General features: G+C 42.7%; 2 protein-coding genes across 3 annotated transcripts in view; one reads left to right on the plus strand and one right to left on the minus strand.

The window, feature by feature from the left end:
- Positions 1 to 13772, plus strand: part of PIAS1 (protein inhibitor of activated STAT 1) — a 56153-nt gene extending 42381 nt beyond the window's left edge. Inside the window, exons 9-14 of one of the 2 annotated variants that reach the window (XM_035569411.2) lie at positions 4421 to 4581; positions 6161 to 6291; positions 6604 to 6781; positions 7693 to 7835; positions 8159 to 8196; positions 9680 to 13772. In XM_035569411.2, the coding sequence (XP_035425304.1) occupies positions 4421 to 4581; positions 6161 to 6291; positions 6604 to 6781; positions 7693 to 7835; positions 8159 to 8196; positions 9680 to 9976 (948 nt within the window). In that variant the 3' untranslated portion in view covers positions 9977 to 13772. The remainder of the gene's footprint in view (positions 1 to 4420; positions 4582 to 6160; positions 6292 to 6603; positions 6782 to 7692; positions 7836 to 8158; positions 8197 to 9679) is intronic. The other variant, XM_035569414.2, reaches the window with a different exon arrangement.
- A 1033-nt stretch (positions 13773 to 14805) lies between these two features.
- On the minus strand, positions 14806 to 19695 carry CALML4 (calmodulin like 4). Its single transcript, XM_035569410.2, has 5 exons — positions 19464 to 19695; positions 19308 to 19338; positions 18334 to 18474; positions 17682 to 17870; positions 14806 to 15106 (listed from the first exon to the last, which is right to left on the minus strand). The coding sequence occupies exons 1-5, from the start codon at positions 19464 to 19466 to the stop codon at positions 15009 to 15011; spliced, it is 462 nt and encodes a 153-aa protein (XP_035425303.1). The 5' UTR covers positions 19467 to 19695; the 3' UTR covers positions 14806 to 15008.
- Between the last annotated feature and the right edge of the window lie 115 nt (positions 19696 to 19810).

The following is a 19810-nucleotide window of genomic DNA, read 5'->3' on the forward strand; positions in this document are numbered from 1 at the left end:
AAATTATTTTTCAAGTTACTAAATACCTGCTTACACTCTAACAGTGTAAAGATAAACTTTTTACGAAGCAAACCTTTTATATCTAAAGGCACATTTAACACAGTGGTTACTTTTTATTCAAAAAAAAAAAGTAGATTATTGTACATCTTTGTGTGGTACTCGCACAATCTTCAGTCTTAAGACTTACCATCAATATTAATATGGAGAACTGCAAGTAATATATTTACTTACAAAGGTGTTCTGTCTTTCTACAAGATTTAGGAGTTGCCTTTAAGATAAAATCCTGATCTGTAAACTTATAACCTCATAACTTGAAATCTTAGAAACATATGACCCTATGAATCACATCGAAACTACTGCAGATGTGGAACGCTGAAGGGTTTCAGGTCCACACCTGGTAGTCAGTTTTGCTGAGTCGCTTTAGTTGAATTTTTATTTTGCAGTCAGTACTTAGTTATTCTAGAAAGTATCACAATGATAACCCCGCTGCTTTTTACGTCGTTCTTCAGGCATGATGTTTTGACCACTTTATTAGTTTCGAATACAGACAAAAGTAATGATCAATTAGTAGGAATTAAATGACTCTAAGAGTTCAGAAGTACCTACGTATGAACTCGTTATCCTAATCTTCATGCATCTTCTGGAATACTTTTTTTTTTTTATTTCAGCCATACTTGGTTTGTCAAAACTTCCAGTTCAGGCAGTCGGGTTTCTGTTCTGTCTTAATTTTCTGACTTACTTCAGTTTGCCCTAATTGTGTCCATTTGATTTCTAGATGCATCTTTCTTCTTGCTGACTGTGATTCAGATCAGTTAATATTAAAGCAGGAAGATACAAGATTAGGTATTTGTAAACTTGCAATCCTAAAAACAAACGTGTCAAATTCTACTCTTCTTTATCAGTTTTGTTAGGGATGAAAACAAAATGCTAATCAACCATTAGGCTGTAGCTTATCAGAAGTCCTACTTTCTTCAGTATTTCCTCTTTAAAGCGTAGTTCTTATCTGATAGCCATACAAGTCAGTCTGTGGCAACATATTTGTCTCTGTCATTTTAATACTGTTTACAAAATGTGCATGCTTGATTTTTTTCCAGCACGTTCCGAATTCTGTGCTGTTTGATCTCACTGTAGCTCTTGGAATAATCCATCGCTGCAAAAGCTCTTTGGGACAGAGCCTGGGCCTTTCAAACTGTCCTGTGAATAAAAGGATTGCTAGCAGGATTCAGACCGTCCCCAGGTCTGAATGCGATTTTATTATAAGCTCCATATTTTCACCTGCTGATTTGTAATCATTTGGCGCAGGCAGAAATGTTGTCTGTATTTTGTGCTCACTTTCTAATGCTTGAGTGGAAAGTGTGTGCCTTGAAAGTATGCATTGAATATGTGTTAGTCTCCAACAGCAGAACCAAAACCTAAAATCTAATGCATCTTTGGGTCTGTTGATGTGAAGATGCCGTTCCTCATATCTCGTTCATTATGGGTGTGATTCTGTCATGTTATGTACACGTGTGTACTAGCAAAATAAGTGGAATTGGATATCTGGATAAGTGAGGGTGGCAGATTTACATTTTATAACCTTTATTTTGCCCTAAGAAAAAGCACAGGGCGAGACAGCTTCCTCCGAATGTGTTTTGGATTGCTGCTGAGCTTTTTTTAGCACAGAGGCCTGCTCTCCCTCAGAGACCGTGTAGCACAGAGAAAAAGCTGCCCGTAACTGCTGGCTGAATCTAAAATTCAGCGGGCAACTAGGCTGGACTGAATCTGCATTTCAGGAAGGCACTTGGATTCATGTTCCCCCCCTTCCCCCCGGAATAAAAATAAATAAATCCTCAGGCTCTGCAGCAGGACCAAATATTTAGCTGAACAAAAATTCCAAATCTAGCATTTTACTGTAGGTTTTGCAGCGTTGTTTACAAATTCTTAACTCCTGTTCTGGGTGCATTTTTTAACGTGAAGAGATAGCAATGTTTTGCAAGCTAGTAAAAAAAAAAAAAAATAATGCAGTGTTTCTTTGGCTGATGGGAGGCAGGGATCAAACAATAACAGTATTGGGAAAGAGTTTTTCAAAACTTGGGATGCATCCTTTCTGTTATGACCTTTTTTTTGTCAGTTCTGACACGGCTTGGCCAGTGTGGCAGAGCTGATCCGGGATGTTCAGCGCCAAAAATGGGGAAAGGAGGCATCGCTTGTTGACGCTGTGTGCGCTGTTCCTACCCGCGCGTGTACAGCTTCTGTCAAAGCCAACTGCTGCGCAGAAGTTACAGGCACAGTTCTTGTACCAAAAGGTTGTGATTTTTTGTTTCTGGTTTAAATCTGCCTTTTTTTTTTTTTACTGAGACAGGAGTATTTGTTCTCCCTGCAGCACCTGTTTTTGACCCGTTTGTTTTTGTTTTGCATCGCATAGAAGCATCCGAGTTTTATCTCCACTACCCTTACTCTTGCTCCTTGCTGAGCTAGGAGACTCTTTTTGTGCCCAGAAGACAAATGAGCCATTGACCTGCCATCTGGGAGATGAGAATCCATAACAGACATGGATCAGGGGGCCTTGCTTTGTTGGGGGTTGATTATGTGATAGAAATAATGTGCTTGGTCATGGATTTGGGGGGAGGGGGTGCCAACCACATGGCACATCCAGCACCTCCTGCTGCCTGAGCTCTCCGGCACCATTACTGCAGACTCCCCAGGGAGTTCTCTGCTCCCCTCCCATCTGGTGGCAAGTTTTGTGACAGTGACTGAAAGCCAGGGGGAAGAAAAATAAGCGAGATCTTGTAACTGAGCTGAATTTGCTGAGAACAGGGTGGAGGGATTTCTGCTTACAGGAGATGCAAGAAAAAAAAAAGTGCATCATGGAGGAAGTAGTGGGCTGTGAGGAGAGCCTTTGTTCTTGATATTGTTTTTAGTTTTTTGATATTCTGAGATTGAGTGCCATCCTGTGGCACCCGTCTTGTATTGCTCATAATCAGTATGCATGACCACATTGCTTGCTTAAGCCAAACCAAAAACAGTTCCTCCTCCTAGCTACTGCTGGAACTGGCTGAAGGTTTTCAAATCAAGTAATTGTGTATTTTGGTCAATTATATATAACTTCAAAATCCTTGGTATAAATAATTCTTAATAAACCATTTTTTGTTTTGTTTTTGTTTTTCCCCCATGGAGGGAAAAGTCCCGTTTAGATGTTTCTACTTCTTAGTTTCAGTGAGGTCAGTTAAAGTCCTTCCTAAACTGCAGCCTAAGCACTTCACCAGCAAACAGCTGCTTGCTTTTGAGGAGAAAAAAAAATTTAGAAAAAAAAAATCTGATTAATGAGATAGGACTTTCACTGCCTAATCAGTCTTGCATTCATTGTAATCGTATGTCAGCGTTTGATGGTTTGGGTTGTCATTTATCTATCTAATCCAAGCCAAGATATTCCTGGTCTTAAATTTAGTCTGGACACCTCCTGTGTGTAGCACTTGTGTTTGTCTGCTCTGCGTAAGCACCCAGCTGTGCTTTCTGTAGTAAGCTTGGCGAAGTTCTGCTGGCCTGCAGACCCCTGCTGCCCTCCTGGTCTTCTACAAACACGAAGGAAGGGTGCTCCCCATCTGAAAGCTTATTTTGGGACTTGTTTTCTCCTGTGTGACCTTCCACTAACATTTTCAGACACTTTATAAAGTTGAAAAGATATGATGTGTGATAGGGGATAGTCAACTGCTTGTTTTTTTCTGATGTAGAATACATCAAAATTTCAGGGTAACTCAAGTGTATGCATAGCAATGGTGGTTATCACAGGGGAAGATGTATAAAGTAGCTTCTTAAGAGTTAACAGGTGTGACGTACTTCATGAGTAGTCACTTTCTGACAGTTCCTCGGAGAAGATAGTGAAAATAGCAGAGAAAAGCATCAGGAAATGAGCTGTAACACTGCAAATGCGTTTCTGTATGCTTGCTTCTGAGTGTAAAGTTGAATAATTACAGTAGTGCCCTGATGGATAGAATGTGGACAGCAGTTTGAATACACACTTTGTCAGTTGTCAGCTATGAGTGAATAGGAGAGGACTGACCCACGTTTCCAAATTTTAAAACCCTAATGATTGTGGAGAACTATTTTCTAGTGGTTTGTCCGGGACACTGGCATGCTACAGGTGGTTGGTGGGCTCTGCATGTTGATGAGGGGAATATAGAGGATGTGGTCCTCAGTTTCCTTGATCAAATGGAGTTGAAAAATTGATTTTTAGTAACATTTGTGTTGACGATCAAACCTACAAGTAAGGAAGGAGTAATGTATTACGGCACGTGTTTTAATTGAAACTTAAATTTGTGAGAGTTCTTACTCAAGTAGAATTCATCCTGTCCCTGTATCTTCTCAGACAGAAGACAGAAAATCCCTGCTTGTTAACTTAATGACAAAGTGATTCAATCTTGTTGTTTTTTTTCTCTTAAAGCTTGGTAAAATGCGGCTAACTATACCATGTAGGGCCTTGACTTGTTCGCACCTGCAATGTTTTGATGCCACTTTGTACATTCAAATGAACGAAAAGAAACCAACTTGGGTTTGCCCTGTCTGTGACAAGAAGGCTCCCTATGAACATCTCATTATTGATGGGTAAGTACAGCTTAAACCAAAACGAAGGGTGTAATTTACACTTTGTGTTACTGCATTTGTGCAGTACAGAATGCATTGCTCTGCAGTCTTGGTTTTCTGGCTATGAGCTGCTTTAAGCTATCTCGTCTTTTAATTTCCCTGCTGTTAAGAACTACTAACGAGTTGCATCTTCATTCAGTATTCTGGAAGGGTTGTGGTGATCAGACTGTTACAAGTAATAGTAACGAAAGGTGTTCTTTTTAGTCCCAGGTAGATCTTTTTTGAGCTATTGTGCCTAAAGGACGGTTATTCTTTTTAATATTCCGTATTTCTGGATTTTTGGGTGAAAACAGCACATTCCATTTTCTCGTTTTTTAAATGGGGCAACTGCACAGATCTGACAATTGATAAGACATTCATGTTAGATCAAATTGATACTGCCACCTTGCCCCCAGGGTGTACATACGATTTCACACTTGAGGGGTTGCTATATAGAGAAAGTGACAGAGATTGATTCCCTGGTACTGGCTACCTGCAGAACACTAGGAATGCAAGTATTGGTCTTCATGAGGAAGTGCTAGATACAAATTCCTGAGTTTGCAGTTTGATTCCTTAGACAGGAGCCTTCTTTCCACAGTGTGATAAAGGAGGAGAACAAGTAGAGTTTCTTGGAGAACTATCTATGAATGTTTTATGGAGAAAGAAAAAAACTGAAAACCACCTGCCAGCCTTTTTGGAGACACTTAAGGCTTCCACAGGCTGCTTTAGATTCAGGGAGCCCTGGACTTACATGTCCTCTGCTTTGGATCGAGGAACTGTGGGGTTCCTTCTTCTAGCTTTACAGCCTGTACCAATAAAGGCTAACAGTAAATAATTAAAACAGAGTATCATCCCTATTTCTTCTCGTGTTGCCCAGCGTGGATGGTGAAGTGTAGGTGACATAGCAGCAGCATCCCAGAGAGAAAGTTCTTTCTAGAAAATCTCTTAATCTGGGAAAAAGCAAACTTTCTCACTAATTAAAGCAACACTCTTTGCTAGGCGAGAACCACATGAATAGTGTTGGTCAAAAGCTGGAATTCCCTCTGGGAGTGATGTCGTGCCAGGATCCTAGACGTTTTAGGAGGCACAGCTAGGAGAAGAGTCTGAGTTTAGAAATTCCCATGCTCAGACTTTGTTAGGAAGTTTTCACTTAAAAAGGAAAAATAGGAAATACTAGCCTTGAAATACTCAGCTGTAGGGATTGCTTTAATTACTTCCTCAGTTAAATATTGTTGAATATAAATAGGAATAACTAAGATTTTTTTCCTTCTTCTTTCGTTTTGGGAAACGGAGAGTTCTGTGTTGAGAGATCTGGAGGATCCTACACCTGTCTCTTAAATCATAGTGCAGATTTGTATTTTCAATTTGTTTTTGTTTTTATTTTTCAATAATTCCTTTTCCTCAAGGAATCAGATAAGGGAAGGTTAGAACAACAAAAGTTCTGAAGTCTTTTTTCAAAACTTATTCAAACTTATGCTAATAATAAAGATACTGAATTTACTGAATTAGAAATGAGCTAAGCTCTTTTTGAGGACTAATATTAAAAGTTTTTGATCGACAGGTTGTTCATGGAAATCCTGAAGTATTGTACAGACTGTGATGAAATTCAGTTTAAGGAGGATGGATCGTGGGCTCCTATGAGATCGAAGAAGGAGGTGCAGGAAGTAACTACGTCTTACAATGGAGTTGATGGTAAGTCATGTTTTGGGACATAGGGACTGAATGTCATTCTGTTGAACTGTGCAGTTGCTGGTATTCCTTTAACTTTGATACAAGGTGCTTATTTTTGTATGTTGTAGCTTTTCATGAACGTTTGTTGGGAAGATTACTTGAATATACCTGTTTAGGGCTGATGTTATTTTAAGGTATAAGCAATGTTACATAATATTGTGGTCTTCTATTTCAAGTTGTAAGCTTTGTGTATGAAAGCATATAATTGTGACGTTATGATGATTGTAGGGTTGTTGTAAGCTAAAGCTTATATCGTTGGTTGACTTTGTGTAGGATGCATAAGCTCTTCCTTGGAACATCAGGTGTCTTCTCACCAACAATCAAATAAAAATAAGAAAGTAGAAGTGATCGATTTAACCATTGATAGCTCTTCAGATGAAGAGGAGGAAGAACCATCTGCGAAGAGAAGCTGTCCTTCCATATCTCCAGCATCACCGTTGAATAATAAGGGGTGAGAATTAAGTATGCAGACCAATGCAGAGAGAACATATTCACAATGGAAATACTGATGAATTCCAAGAGAAATTGTATCTAGAAAGTTCCGTATTCAGATTATATCCTAAGTTAGAAGTTCATAGCAAAGGAATTCAGCCTCTTCTCGGAAAGCCTGAAAAGATTGCAGTATAAGAATGTTACATGTGTTGTACATAACAGAAGGTATTGTACATATAATATTACATATATAAGGGATATACAGCACAAAAAGTTAAATATATACAAATTTCTATAGTTGTGCAAAAGTAACTGAGTTGTTAGGTGTGTAACAATACAGGTTTTTAATTGCATTTATGAAAATGAGTATAAAACCATGCAAGAGGTGGCTTAGAAGTATGTTTTTGTGGGTTTGAAAGTGGTTTTGTTCTATGGAGAAACAGAAAAGCAGCACATTTGGAGAGAGCAATGAGAAACGACCTTGGGTGTGGTATGGGAGTGTGCAGGTTTTGCCAGTGATTACTGCCAGTAGTATAGTGATAACGAATGCTGGAATAACCTGATTATACCTAAGTAGCCAAGCTGTTAATAGCACCCTGTTTACGCAAACATGTGGGGATGAAAATTGAGGCTGAATCTAAGGGATTGTGCAGACTCATTGAGGTGCTGGAGCACTGGAGATTGTGCAAGACTCATTGAGGTGCTGGAGCAGCATCTTGTTACTTTCTAGTGAAGCTTTGAGATTTAGTAGGGGAGTTGTTGCACATCTCTCACAATGTTCATTATGTGTCTTGAAAAGTTGACTTTGTGTTAAATTTGAGAATAGGTACAGCCTGCATGGGACAGCAATAGAAATTTTCAAATGCTGTACTTTTAGCCTTAAAGTCAAGACTACGTTTTACACTCATAACAATCCCTTGTTTCTTCCAGCATTTTAAACTTACCACATCAAGCATCTCCTGTGTCAAGAACACCAAGCCTTCCAGCTGTTGACACCAGTTACATCAATACATCGCTTATCCAAGACTACAGGCATCCATTCCATATGACACCTATGCCTTATGACTTGCAAGGTAAGCCGATTGCTCAGAGCTGTAAATACAGCTCTCTAAGCAAAACTATTACAAAAGGATTTAAACAGTCATTTTACAATCCAGTACTACAAAATATTATTTTACACCCACAGAAGATGAAATGATATCTTAAAAGAAAGTAAGTTCATGTTAGTGTCTCAAGGTTTTAAAAGCCTGACTTCAGACTCTCGTCATTACCAGAGGTTGCAAGAAGTATCACCAGTTTTATGCTGATTAAATTTATTTCATTTGAAAATAGGGTGGAAAAAAATGGGAGGTGCTTGTTTTGAGAAGCTGAACTTTTTTTCTTTGGCTCTTTACAGGTTTAGACTTCTTCCCTTTCCTGTCAGGAGACAATCAGGTAAGTTGAGGAGAATCAAGTCATATGGCAGATTTCTGACTTTTCTGAGAAGGGCTTGCTGGCATGAGTGTATAGGCGAGGAAGGAGTAGACTTATGATGCAGGTGTGAGTGCAGACAGGCTGCAGATTCTTCATATATAGAGAAACTGTAAGCAAACATAAGCCTTGCCACCCTATGGGTATAGGATAAGGCATAAAACACTTCACTTCTCAAGGGTTTTAAGCTAGTCATCTGCAGCTGGACCTTCAGCCACGGCTGAGGGTCATTCTACAATACACCAGCCACCTCCTGAATTTTTCAGACCTTACATCTAACCTTTTGATGCTTGACAATGCTGGGCCCCACCACTGGGACTCTTTGACAGTCCTCCATGCAATTCAGAGAGTCAGGGCAGCTCTGTTTTTTCTGAGATCATTTGCCTGTTCACACTGTTTGCCACTTTTTTTGCAAGTGCTTACTGAAATAGGCTAGATTGGTGCTGTCTCCTCCAGTTTTGGGTACTAAACGGATCGTTCTCAAAGGGAGTGTGGGTTGGCAAGCTCTCTCCTTTGATTGCTTTTCTCCTGTGCCTTCAAGAAGAGAGGGGGCCTGGGGTAGTTCACCTTCCATTTTGTCCCTTCATGCCTGTTTTGCAATCTCAGGTAGGAGAATTCTATTAAATGTAGAAGGGATACTTCCATAACGTAACTAATTAGGACCAGAGCCTGTATAGTAGAACTTAAATTCAGAAAAGCTATCTTGATATTCAGTAAAAACACAAACATGAGAATTACTCTGAAATGAGTACTACAGAAATCTGGCATAACTATACCAGTGCACGAGTGTCAGGGAACAAGGCTGAATAGCCTGCTTGATGTTCCATCATAGTGGGGAGAAATATCAAAGGCAAAATTACCTTACAGGTAGACTGCATTTAAAATCTGATTCTTGATAGCTGAAGTTCTTGTGTTTTGGGGGCTGCCTGTCAAAGAGTTTAACTTCAGACAGCCCTTGCTGCCTTCTAATGGAGCTAAACGTGCTATTTCTAAATGTATTTTTCACAGAAGTATGCTTTCCTCCACCAGCAGTGATTAGCACAGTTTCACCAGCTGTGGTTGGTGACTTCTGAGTGGAGGAGAGGGATGGCAAAATGATTCTTTGAATTTTGGGGATTTTTTCCAACAAGGAATTTTATGAAGAGGTAAAAGAGTGCTGCTTCTTACAACTTCTGTTTGGGTGTCTTACAATACTGTTACCTTTCTAGTATTTATTCTTACTAATGCCAGTATTTCCAATTTCTTTTGGCTTCAGAAATCAGGGGCTACAGAGGTAAAAGTTCACTGCGTCGGCCCACTTACCTTACAGAAAGGTTGAGTAGACGAGCTGGTGTGAAATCCAGAAGCTGTCAGAGCTGTAGCTTACAAGTATATTCTCTTGTGCTGGTCTGAATCAAAACTATGGTGTCTGAAATGTAACTTGAAAATGTTGTTTTTCCCCCCCCAGCATTACAACACATCCCTTCTTGCTGCTGCAGCTGCGGCAGTTTCCGCCTCAGATGATCAAGAACTCTTACACTCTCGTTTTTTCCCATATACTTCATCTCAGATGTTTCTCGATCAGCTAAATGCAGGAGGAAGCAGTTCTCTGCCAGCCACAAATGGTAGCAATAGTGGCAGTAACAGCAGTCTTGTTTCCTCCAACAGCCTGCGAGAGAGTCATGGTCATCCAGTTGCAAGTAGGAGCAGCACGGACACGGCGTCTATCTTTGGTATCATACCAGACATTATTTCATTGGACTGATTTTTGGAGCAAATGAACTTGTTAGAGGAAGTCTTTGTGCTTGATTTTACTTTATGTTAGAAACATAGACAAGTTTTTTTCCTTTTTTAGGGAAAAAAATTTACATGTACAGAGAACAAAACTATATTTTCAGTTTTACTTTTGTATATAAACCTAAAATGGCCTCACTGGTAAAAATAACAAAAAAAAAAAACAAAAACAAACAAAAAAAAAAACAAAAACAAGGAACTTCAGTTCAATTTTATGGATGCTGAAGATTTTACACCTGTGCATTTGTCATGTGAGTTACTTTTTTTTCCCCTTAGTTTGGACACAAATGGCATTATTTTTCTTCACAGTAACATAAATGGGAAAGGAACTGAACTTTTGAAGTTCAAACTTGTAGGAGGATTTTTTTTTTTGCCTCTTAGAGACATTTATATATGGTGGTGGAATCTAATTCCCCCATCTCATTTTTAGTGCAGTTTTTATTATGCTTGAAGTGGAATAAACCCTACCCAGACTGTTCCATACCATTCCCTCTGTTTGCAGGACATAGCCTTTCAGGACTGTGTTTTGTCATTTCTGGTTCTATGTGACCCTCTGTTCAGATGACATTTTTTTGGAACTCCGTGCTTTAATCAAGCATGTTGCAAGCTCATTAGTGCACCAATTACTCTTGAGGGCCAGACTCAATAAAATTCTAGGCTGAGAAATTACTTGGCTGTGCTTATGTGGGACAAGACAGAATTTTTTATAGAATCTAGCCCCGAATAAAAGCATTGACATATTTGACTGTAGGTTTTTGTTTCTAATAACTTACTATGAAATCCTTTTAAAATAACTTAAAATTCTAATCGAAATATTAAGCATGTGTCAGTTTTAACTTTGTGGAACTGCTTGTGCTTTAAAGTTAGCCATGCGTGTATAAGTGGCCTACTGAACCGAGGCCTATCTTGTTCTGTCTGGGAAAACCTACTTTTAGCTGCCGTAGATCAAATTTCTGCTTGAAAGTGAACTTTTCAACAAAAGGAAGAAAATACAAATACCAATGCACTATTGCATGGTTTGTGCAGCTGGTAATGGTTTTGGTACACTGTCTCTTGATTTCACATTCATCAAAATTATGTTGATATTAAATGTTCAATGCGAGTCTGTTAAACCAAAAACCAATCCCAAATGCCCTACCCTGCACTTAAATGAATCTCTACCTGTTGAAGTCTCTTAGGGTAGTGGGTTTCATATTCAGTTTTCTCTTTTTGGACTTGCAATTACTGATTTCCCAGTTTTTCAGTATGTTTATGTTGAACTTTTGAGCCACACTTACTTCCTGGTTTCTTTTCTGTTTTTTTAGGTTGTGCATGACATAGGAAAATCTTTTTTTAAGAACTGGTGGATCATTTGGGCTGATCCATTCTTGTTACAGAGAGAAATGTGTAAATAGCTGGAATGCAGTTTTTCAGGAGATTCTTTAAAGTAAGAGTGGGGGGAGGGAAGGAGGTGATTCTCTTGCGTCCCAAAGTCCACGTCAGAGAGAGTAAATATTTCCTCTGGTGTGAAAAATATTTTTTTAACTGGTTGAAAGTGCAGGTAACAAGTTTATCAGGAAAGAGAGTAAGGAATACTAAAAATAGCAGATTGTTGTCTGAATTTTTAATGTCCAAAACTGTTGATTGCAGCTAGTTGCTTTGAGCATTGACAAGGGCCACCTTTTGCCTATGAAGTTGTCTCAAAATCGTGCATTACTTAAAAAAAGAAAAAAAAAAAGAAAAAAAAAGAAAAAAAAAAAAAAAGAAAAAAACTTTAATCCAAGTAGCATTAGGTATTGCTGTATGATCAGTTGTATGGTTATTTGAAAGGTTCACATGATTATGTGGCATCAAAATTGTTTTTAGTGTTTTTACAGCATCCCTCTGCCACTAAATAGTTGACTTGAATTTTGAAAACAAATGTTTGTGTTTATATGTATATGTGTGTGTATATATGTATTTATAGATCTGTGTGTGTGAGTTAAAAGTGAGTTAAATAGTTTTTCCCATGCATGTGTATTTCATACATATCTGGCTGATATATATATATATATATTTCACCATACACCAGTTTTATAATTTATTAAATGTCAGTTAAAAAATAAATAAAAGGATAGAAAATGGGAAATACTTATTTTTTAAACTCAGTCTGATTTGAAGTGATTAAACCTACATTAGGAATATGTCTCATACATTTTAGTCATGAATACTAACCTGGTAACTTCAGAGCATATGCTTTGCTGTAATACCTTTTGTAAATCTGGGGTAACTCTGGTCCTTCCCGACTGCCATCCGTGTAACTGGGAGCGTGCGTGTCCCCAGCTGCTGGAGCACCTAAGAGAAATTCTGGAGAGCTTTTGCCGGTGATTGCACAACGTTTCCATTGACTGTATTGTTCAAGGTGAGCTGAAAATCAGCTTGCGTCAGTTTTGACGATGATATTAAATCTTGTTAATTCACGTATAAAATTAATGGTGGCAAGTGTATGGTAACACAGAATCTGGCACCTTTATGCCTGTGTTAGTTTTTGGAAAGTGAGGTCAACTGATGTCTTCCACTTCCTCACAAGTTCCCCTGAAGGGAAGGAAGGCCGCTCAGTTCTCTGCTAACTCATTTCCTAACCTCATTGCCCTACAAAGAAGGGGGAGAAGTGTTCTCAAGTCCTCCTTTGTGGTATTAATCCCATATGCTTTGTGAGTTTTCCTGTTTCATGCTAGGGTGTTCTTTATAGTTGATAATTCTCTGTGCCTCTGACCACAGTTAACATTACTTGGTAGAAGTCTCAGTCTGAGTTCTCGAAGTTCCCTGCAAATGTGTCTCCAGAAGTTAATCCCCGTTAGTTTGCAGTAACTGAAGGTGCAGTAAGGTGACCCAGCACGTGCCTGGCTTGCGGTACTGCTCGCTTCGCTGTAGCTTCCAAAGCTTCTGTAATCCTTGGACTGGTGGCTTCGTGTCCTCAAATTCTTCCCTAGAGGGGTTTGGGGTGTGCACGTGTCTGCGTGGTGTGTGTAGGTACATATACGCATGGCGTGGGGAAATGCTGCTCTTCGAAGAGCAGGGCGGAAGCAGCAGCTTTGAATCACTCGCGTGGGCATTATTGGTGCATCTTTTGAAAGAAGAACATACGGAACATACCGAACTATAACCTAGAGCGTGTGTTAAAAGCACCGTGGTCCTTCCACAGTTACAGGCGAGATAGCGATTCCAGGCTTGCCCATCACTCTCCATGGCAAGGATTCAGTAAGCCTTCCAAGGACGGGCTGGCTGATAGGTTTTCCTTGGACTGTGTTGGAGCTGCCTCCTAACGCAGAGCTAAGGACTGGGAGGAGAACAAGTTGGAAGTTAATTCTTTGCTGCAGTTCAACATTTCAGGGTTTTAAGCACACTTTAAATATTTTCAGAAAGGATTTTTTTCGTCAGTGTAACTGTTTTTCTTTTTTTTTTTTTAAACAGAGCTTAGATTTCTAACAAGGGAAAATTGCTGGTGGTCCCCGAAAGTGCTGCTGTTAATTGTTTTAATTAACAAAGGGAAAAATGTATATAAGCAGAATATTAAAATTACCATTAATTCCATGAATTTAAATCTGTCATTCATTGCCTTAAAACTTTCTCTTAGTTTCCATACGGCATGCCAAACCAGTAAATGGCTTTTAAAAATGTATAGTAGACCAATGTCAGTTTGTATAAAAGTACCAAGTGAAAATATTTATTATATGCATTGGAAAAAATGGTTTACCTATTGAATGTTACCTGTTTATGTAGAAATCTTTAGATGTAATAAAAAGCATTCAGCTATGTTGTGTTTACTACAAAAAAAAAAAGGGGGGGGGGTTTGCAGGGTGCTTTCTGTGAGCTCAGAGTTGCAGAGGACCCTCTTGAGCAGGAGTGCTTTGCTTGGAAATGTTTTGTGGCATGGAGTGGTTCAGGCTTGACTCTCCAATCTCTGACAATGCTGCTTTGTTTTGTGAGTACGTGTGAAGTGCTGTTCCCTTTTGCTAGCTTTTCTGCTTTTATTTGAGTAGTGTTTACCCAGCCAGAGAGGGCAGTACCAGCCTGCTATGATACAGGTGTGTTCTGGGCTGATCCCAAGTGATTCCGAGCTGATCAGTCCCCGCGACATCTGAGCATTTATTTTGTCTGCAGCTGAACAGATTTGTTAATCAGCCCTTCTGGTCAATAGGGGGGAATTAAGCACGGTGTTGGATCTCTTCTAATTTGGCTATTGATGCATATTGGAAACATGCTTCTGAATGAACTCCTTGTTTCATAAGCTAATTGCACTCACGCAAAGCGAGCGAGGGTCTTGCTCCCTTGCCCTGGTACGAAGCACCGAAGCTCTGGAGCAGCTCCGGCGGGCAGGAGGCTGCAGCCTGCGGGCGGACTCGGGGTGCCCAGAGGCCCTGCACCAAGGTAGGCGAGGTTTTGGCCAAGCGTCTTTGAGATGAACAGGGCGTAGCAGGGACAGTTACAGGGAAACAGTGTCCCTGCTGTTAGCTGGAACCTGCTCCTTTTCTAGGGAGTCCTGTCTCTGTTTCTCTGCGTCCTGCTTCTCTGGAGTGTAATCAGAGTGTTGAGCTGCTTGCAACGCTTGTACTGAACGTCCCTGTGTGACATAACTGGGCCTCCTGAGGAATCTGTTCCTACACAAAGCGGTACCGGGGTGTGTGGGGACAGCAAACAGCCACGGGTGTTGCTGACTCCCCGGAGTGCAGCCACAGGAGGAGGTGAACCCTAAGCTGTACGGCACGCCGCAAGCCGTGGAGCTAAGTGCGCTTTTTGAAATAAGAGTTGTTTTTTCAGCGTGACACATTTGACGCAAGGGAATGTTACATCCAGTTTATTTAAATATCAGCTCACACTTCGCAGCAGCGTTTCTCTGGAAATGGGGTGGGGACCTGTGTAAGTGCAATCGCAAGGCAGAATAGGGATCCTTAAAGGCAAATGATTCCCGAGTCCAAACAGTAAGGAGGAAAAAATGAAAAAAATAGTTTCAGGTCCTGCCCCTATCAAATCTCTTCTGAATTTCAGTAGTCGACTGTAGGAATACAAATGGTGTGGGCAAATTCTTCATATTTTATTGTTCCATTTGGTCCAATTTTAGCCTCTTTTAGCAGATCATCAACTGAAAGAAAGCACAAAAGAAAATACAAAGATAAGTTCAGATTTGGTATATAGGAGGGTTGTTGTGATATTCAAAACAAGAGTGATTTGGGTTTTCAAAGTGATGGTTTCCAGGATCACTTGGAGGCGCCAGCCAGTTTTAAACTAGGATTGCACTTTGATTTTGGTGTCAGTGTCCAACTTTTTAATAAAAATTTGGAGTAGACATTTTCATCTCTGAGTTCCTGTGAACTCTGGTGCCGGTAATGAAGTTCTTGCTGGGTCACACCAGCTGAAGATAAGTTCCTGAGACTTCCCCCTGGAAAAGATTCACAGATTTAATCCAAATCAGTTTATAACCACTCTTGGTAGGTTGGGTCGTTGGGTTTGAATAACAAAATTGTTCCTATTCAATTTAGCTGAACTAAGTGCTTATGCAGATTATATACCCGACTTCAAGTAGACTGTGTGCCACTTCTAATATCAGCTTTGTGTTTGAAAGCAAAGCATCCCTCAGCTGTGGCTCCAGCTGAAACCTATTCCTGGAGAAGTGGTAACTGCGGTCACCGCCTGGCAGCAGCGATGCTCCTCGGGCTGGCGTTGGGAATGCCTTGGCGGTGATGTCAGTTATTGGACTTAAAATGTTCCTTTCTGCAACAACTAAACCACTAAGAGGTATTTTCCCGTAAAATAGTAAACGTCAGTAAAATGAGAAGCACGTGAGAAATTATGCATAGAAAAATACAAAATGTTGCTGGATGAAGCTGCTGCTGGGGTTAGATGCTGTATTCCTTCCTTCGGGTGATGGGAGAGGAGGTGAGTTCCCTCGCTTTGCTTTACCTGTAACATACAGCACTAAGACAGATGTAAGAGAACCCCGGCAGCTTTTATTTGATAATGTTTTGGGCAGCAGCTTCCTTTGATAAGGTATCTAATGCAGCCCAGGAGAGGGTTTTGGTCCCATGATGCTGATGTTGAGCCATGTCTCCTTGCTCAAGTGTGTTGCTGGTCTTTGTGCCGGCAGCGTAGAGCGGTGCCGTGATGGGACACTAAGAGCGTGGGGCAGGCGGTCTGCGGGAGGAGAAGCAGTTGGCTTGGGCACCTGCATTCATTGCTTGATATTCCATCAGCAGGACACCTCCTGGGTGTCTAGAGCCTGTTGATGGACTGTCAGAACAGATGGGTCTGAAGTGGCTACGTGGTAGTTCAGTCCTTGCTGTATCTCCTGCCTGGGCCGGCTGGAGCCACGTGTCTTACCGTAAGCAGCTGTGGGAGGTCTGCGAGCAGCACTGCATTTTTTGTGCCTGCTCTCTGGAGTTTTGTGCCTGCTGTCCGGAGCGGTGTGGGCTGAGATGCTGCTCTGCCCCGCTGTTTGCAGGCAGGTATCAGTGTATGAATAAGGGACGACCTCGTTCAGCACTGGGCCAGCAAGGAGCTACGGGGAGCTGCAGACACGGAAGGTAAGGAACGATCCCTTGCTTCCAGGAGATCTAATCCTTCTCTCAAAGAGAATATCCTGATGGTAATAGAATGCTTCTAATGGCATAAATTCAAAAATAATTATTCCCAGAACACTTAAAAATAACACAGAAGAAAAACGTGTCAGTTCACATTAAATGAAAACGAAGCGCAAGCTTTTCTGGAAGCGCTGTAAATGAAGGTATGTGCCAGTAGTTACTGAACAGCCGCAGATGCTAATGAAATTGAGTCTGCTCTGGCATCAAATATTTATAGCAGCTTAGCAAGCTGGAGTTCAGCATGTCAAGCCAAAGGGGGAATTTCTTGTTGAGAAGAAGCATCGCTTGCTACGTAGGATCTATGGTGCTTTGTTAGGAGCTGGCGGATGGGCTGCACATTTCTGCACATTTACTCCCAAAGTAATGGGAAATCCCCCCGCGCCTCCCGAAGCTTCTCTGTGTAATAGTGGTTCTTGCTGGGATGCCTTTAATTAGGGTTAATGTCTCCATGTCTTCACTGTTTGTTCAGCTCTCATAATAGCTCCGAAAGTGTTTTCAGATGTAAATAGCTGCATAAACTATTATTCCAGTTAAACAATTGAGGAAGATGCTCAACGACATGCCTTGCTGGCACATCACCCGTAACGCTGGCTCAGCTGATGAGTGCACCAGGATAGACAAACCTTGTCCTGATGAAATCCAACTCTCCTTCACCATAAGGAAGGCCCTCAAGGAGCCAGACAGGGCCTACACAAACCCCAGAACCTTGGTAAACCCCCCCCGCTTTGCCTGCCTCAAACCGCTGATAGGGGTTTCTGGTGCCCCACCTTCGGCAGAGGGGAGCAGCTTTCAGACAGGCAGGACTATTTTTACTTTTTTTTTTTAAGAATCTTAATTAAAATGTCCTTCTCTCTTACGATTTGCACTTGCCATGGCAGTGCTCTCGGGGGAATCGGGCAATTCCCTGAGCCCTGCCCTGCCGAGGGTGCTCAGCACCCACCTTGCTGGCAGGCGCTGCTCCTGTGCTCCCAGCTGGAAGCTTCTGGCCCTGCCTCGGCTGCAGCGGGAGAGCAGGGAGGAAGGGACCAGAAGCTCAGGAGCACACACTACCACAAACTACGTCTCTGTGTGGTGAAATACCTTCTTCCTCGGAGAGTTTTTCTCCCAAGTTTGTCAGCTTGGCCCTCAGCTCTGAGACAGCGATGACCCCTCTCTTCTGCCTGTCTATCATGGACAAGGCCGTGAGGATTTCCTTCTCGGGCTCCTCCTGCTTTGTTTGCCTGTACATTATATTCAGGAAAGTGGAGAAGTCCAGTTCTGCATTTTGCTCTGGAAGAACAAGAGCACATTCTTTATGAGGGGCTCAGTGCTGTAGTCCCCATCCAGCCCTAACCCCCTCCTGTGTCCTCCCCAGTCTCCCGAAGCAGCCGCAGGATGCCTCCCCTGCTCTGGAAGCTTTTTTAATGGCACTGCTTGGATCTGTGGCTGTGTTGGCTCTGTTTGCCAGCAGTGCCTTGGGCTGGGCTTTGGTGACTGCTCCTGCTTGTGCTGCAGGGCCTGGGCTGCTTCACCCCAGAGCAGGTAAGTGCCCGGCCTGCAGCCAGCCCCCTCTTCCTTGCACATTGTCTCCTGAGTACTGAAACACTGAGTTTTAACACCAAAACAAAACAAAAAAACAAAAAACACAACAAAGCAAAAACTCCTGCCAGGACCAGATAGCTTAACTTCAATGTGCTCATCAATTTTTTCTGGCCGTAGCCCAGCTCGGTTCCCTCGGCTGCCCCGGACTCACCGATCTCGTGCAGGTGAAGGTGCCTCTGCACCTCCCCTGGCGTCGGGCTGGCTCCCAGGCACCGCATCACGGCCATCAGGTCGCTGGCTTTGATCTTGCCTTTTTGTTTCTTGTCGTACAGGGAGAAGCATTCCTTGAACTCTAATTAAAAACCAAAACTCTCCGTTATGTCATGTAAGGTTACCTCGAGCTGCAGCCATGGTCCTGCTGCCTGCGGGGCGGCATTGGTCGGGTTCCAGCGGGGATATTGTGTCTGCCTCCGGTGTCTTCTTTCACAGAGGTACTGGATGGGGGGGGATTGGAGGTGGGGGGGGGAAGGACCCGGAATAAAGTGCCAAGGGTAATTAAAAGTCCAGGCTTACAACTAACTGAGCTGATTAGGGTCCTTCGGTCTAATGAGGGAAGTCTGAAAGTGGAGCCTGGTCTGCAACGGAGTTAAGGACCATTAGAAAGCGCTTTTCTCCCCATTCCTGGGGGCAGGAGGGCGTGCTGGAGGCATGGTTCGGTCCCTGCCAGCATCGTCCCGCAGCTGGACAGCTGGATCTTAAAATGACAGATGAAGGAAGGGATAACGCAAAGCACAGCGGGGTTTGCAGAGCAGCTGGGAGACCCCAAACCAGCCTCTTCCATCCCCCCTCACCCCTCCCATCCTCCCTGCCCTTAGTGCTGTGGGTGCCCGTGGGTGCTGGGTGCCCGTGGGGGCCGTGGCCCCGGCTGCCCCCTCCCGCGCTGCTGAGCCACAGGGCACTGCAGCTTAACAGCTTTGCAATAATACTCTTACTCCAGCTCTCTTCCGCGTTTCTTGTAGCAAACTCTTCCTGCTAAAGGCAGGGGCCCCCTCCCCACAGCCAGCCCCGATTTCTCGCCCCGAGCCCCCACTGCCCCGGGCTGGCTGTGAGGGTTTGTCCCCTTGCCCCCCTTTGCTCTGATCGGAGGTGAAATGATTGTAGGTGGAAAAAAAAAAAAGTACTTACCATTAATTTGATCCTGCGACAGAAATTTTGCCTGCAGCGAGAAGGGGGGCGGGGGAGGGGGGGAGAAGAAGGAGAGAACAGCAACACAACTTTAAAATCTGGAAGGGGGGGGGTATGGAGGGGGTGCGGTTTGTATCAGCCCAAACCCTCGCTCACCATTGTTTTGGGGCCTTCCGTGTGTTTCAGGCTGTGGGGACGGGCGGCTGCTGCGTTCGGTGTGGAGAAGGGCTAAAGTCCGCCAGCCCTGGGTGGCGAGGCAGGGCTGTAATAAATACCCCGCTGCCATGGCTACCGGGCCTGATCCCTGCCCGGCCGCATCCTGCAGGCCGCGGGGCCCTGAGCTGTTATACGGAGCTGGGAGAGGAGGATCCGTGCCTGGATGCTGAAACAGAGGGGGGGGGCTGCAGGAAGTGGTTGGGTTTTAAACCTTTTTTTGGGGAGGAGGCAGCAACCTCCAGCTTCTGGGGCCTAGCCCGGATAGCTGCGCTGTCTTACAGCCCCTT

Source organism: Cygnus atratus, chromosome 11 (assembly GCF_013377495.2).
Source record: "Cygnus atratus isolate AKBS03 ecotype Queensland, Australia chromosome 11, CAtr_DNAZoo_HiC_assembly, whole genome shotgun sequence".
Classification (NCBI taxonomy): Eukaryota; Metazoa; Chordata; class Aves; order Anseriformes; family Anatidae; genus Cygnus; species Cygnus atratus.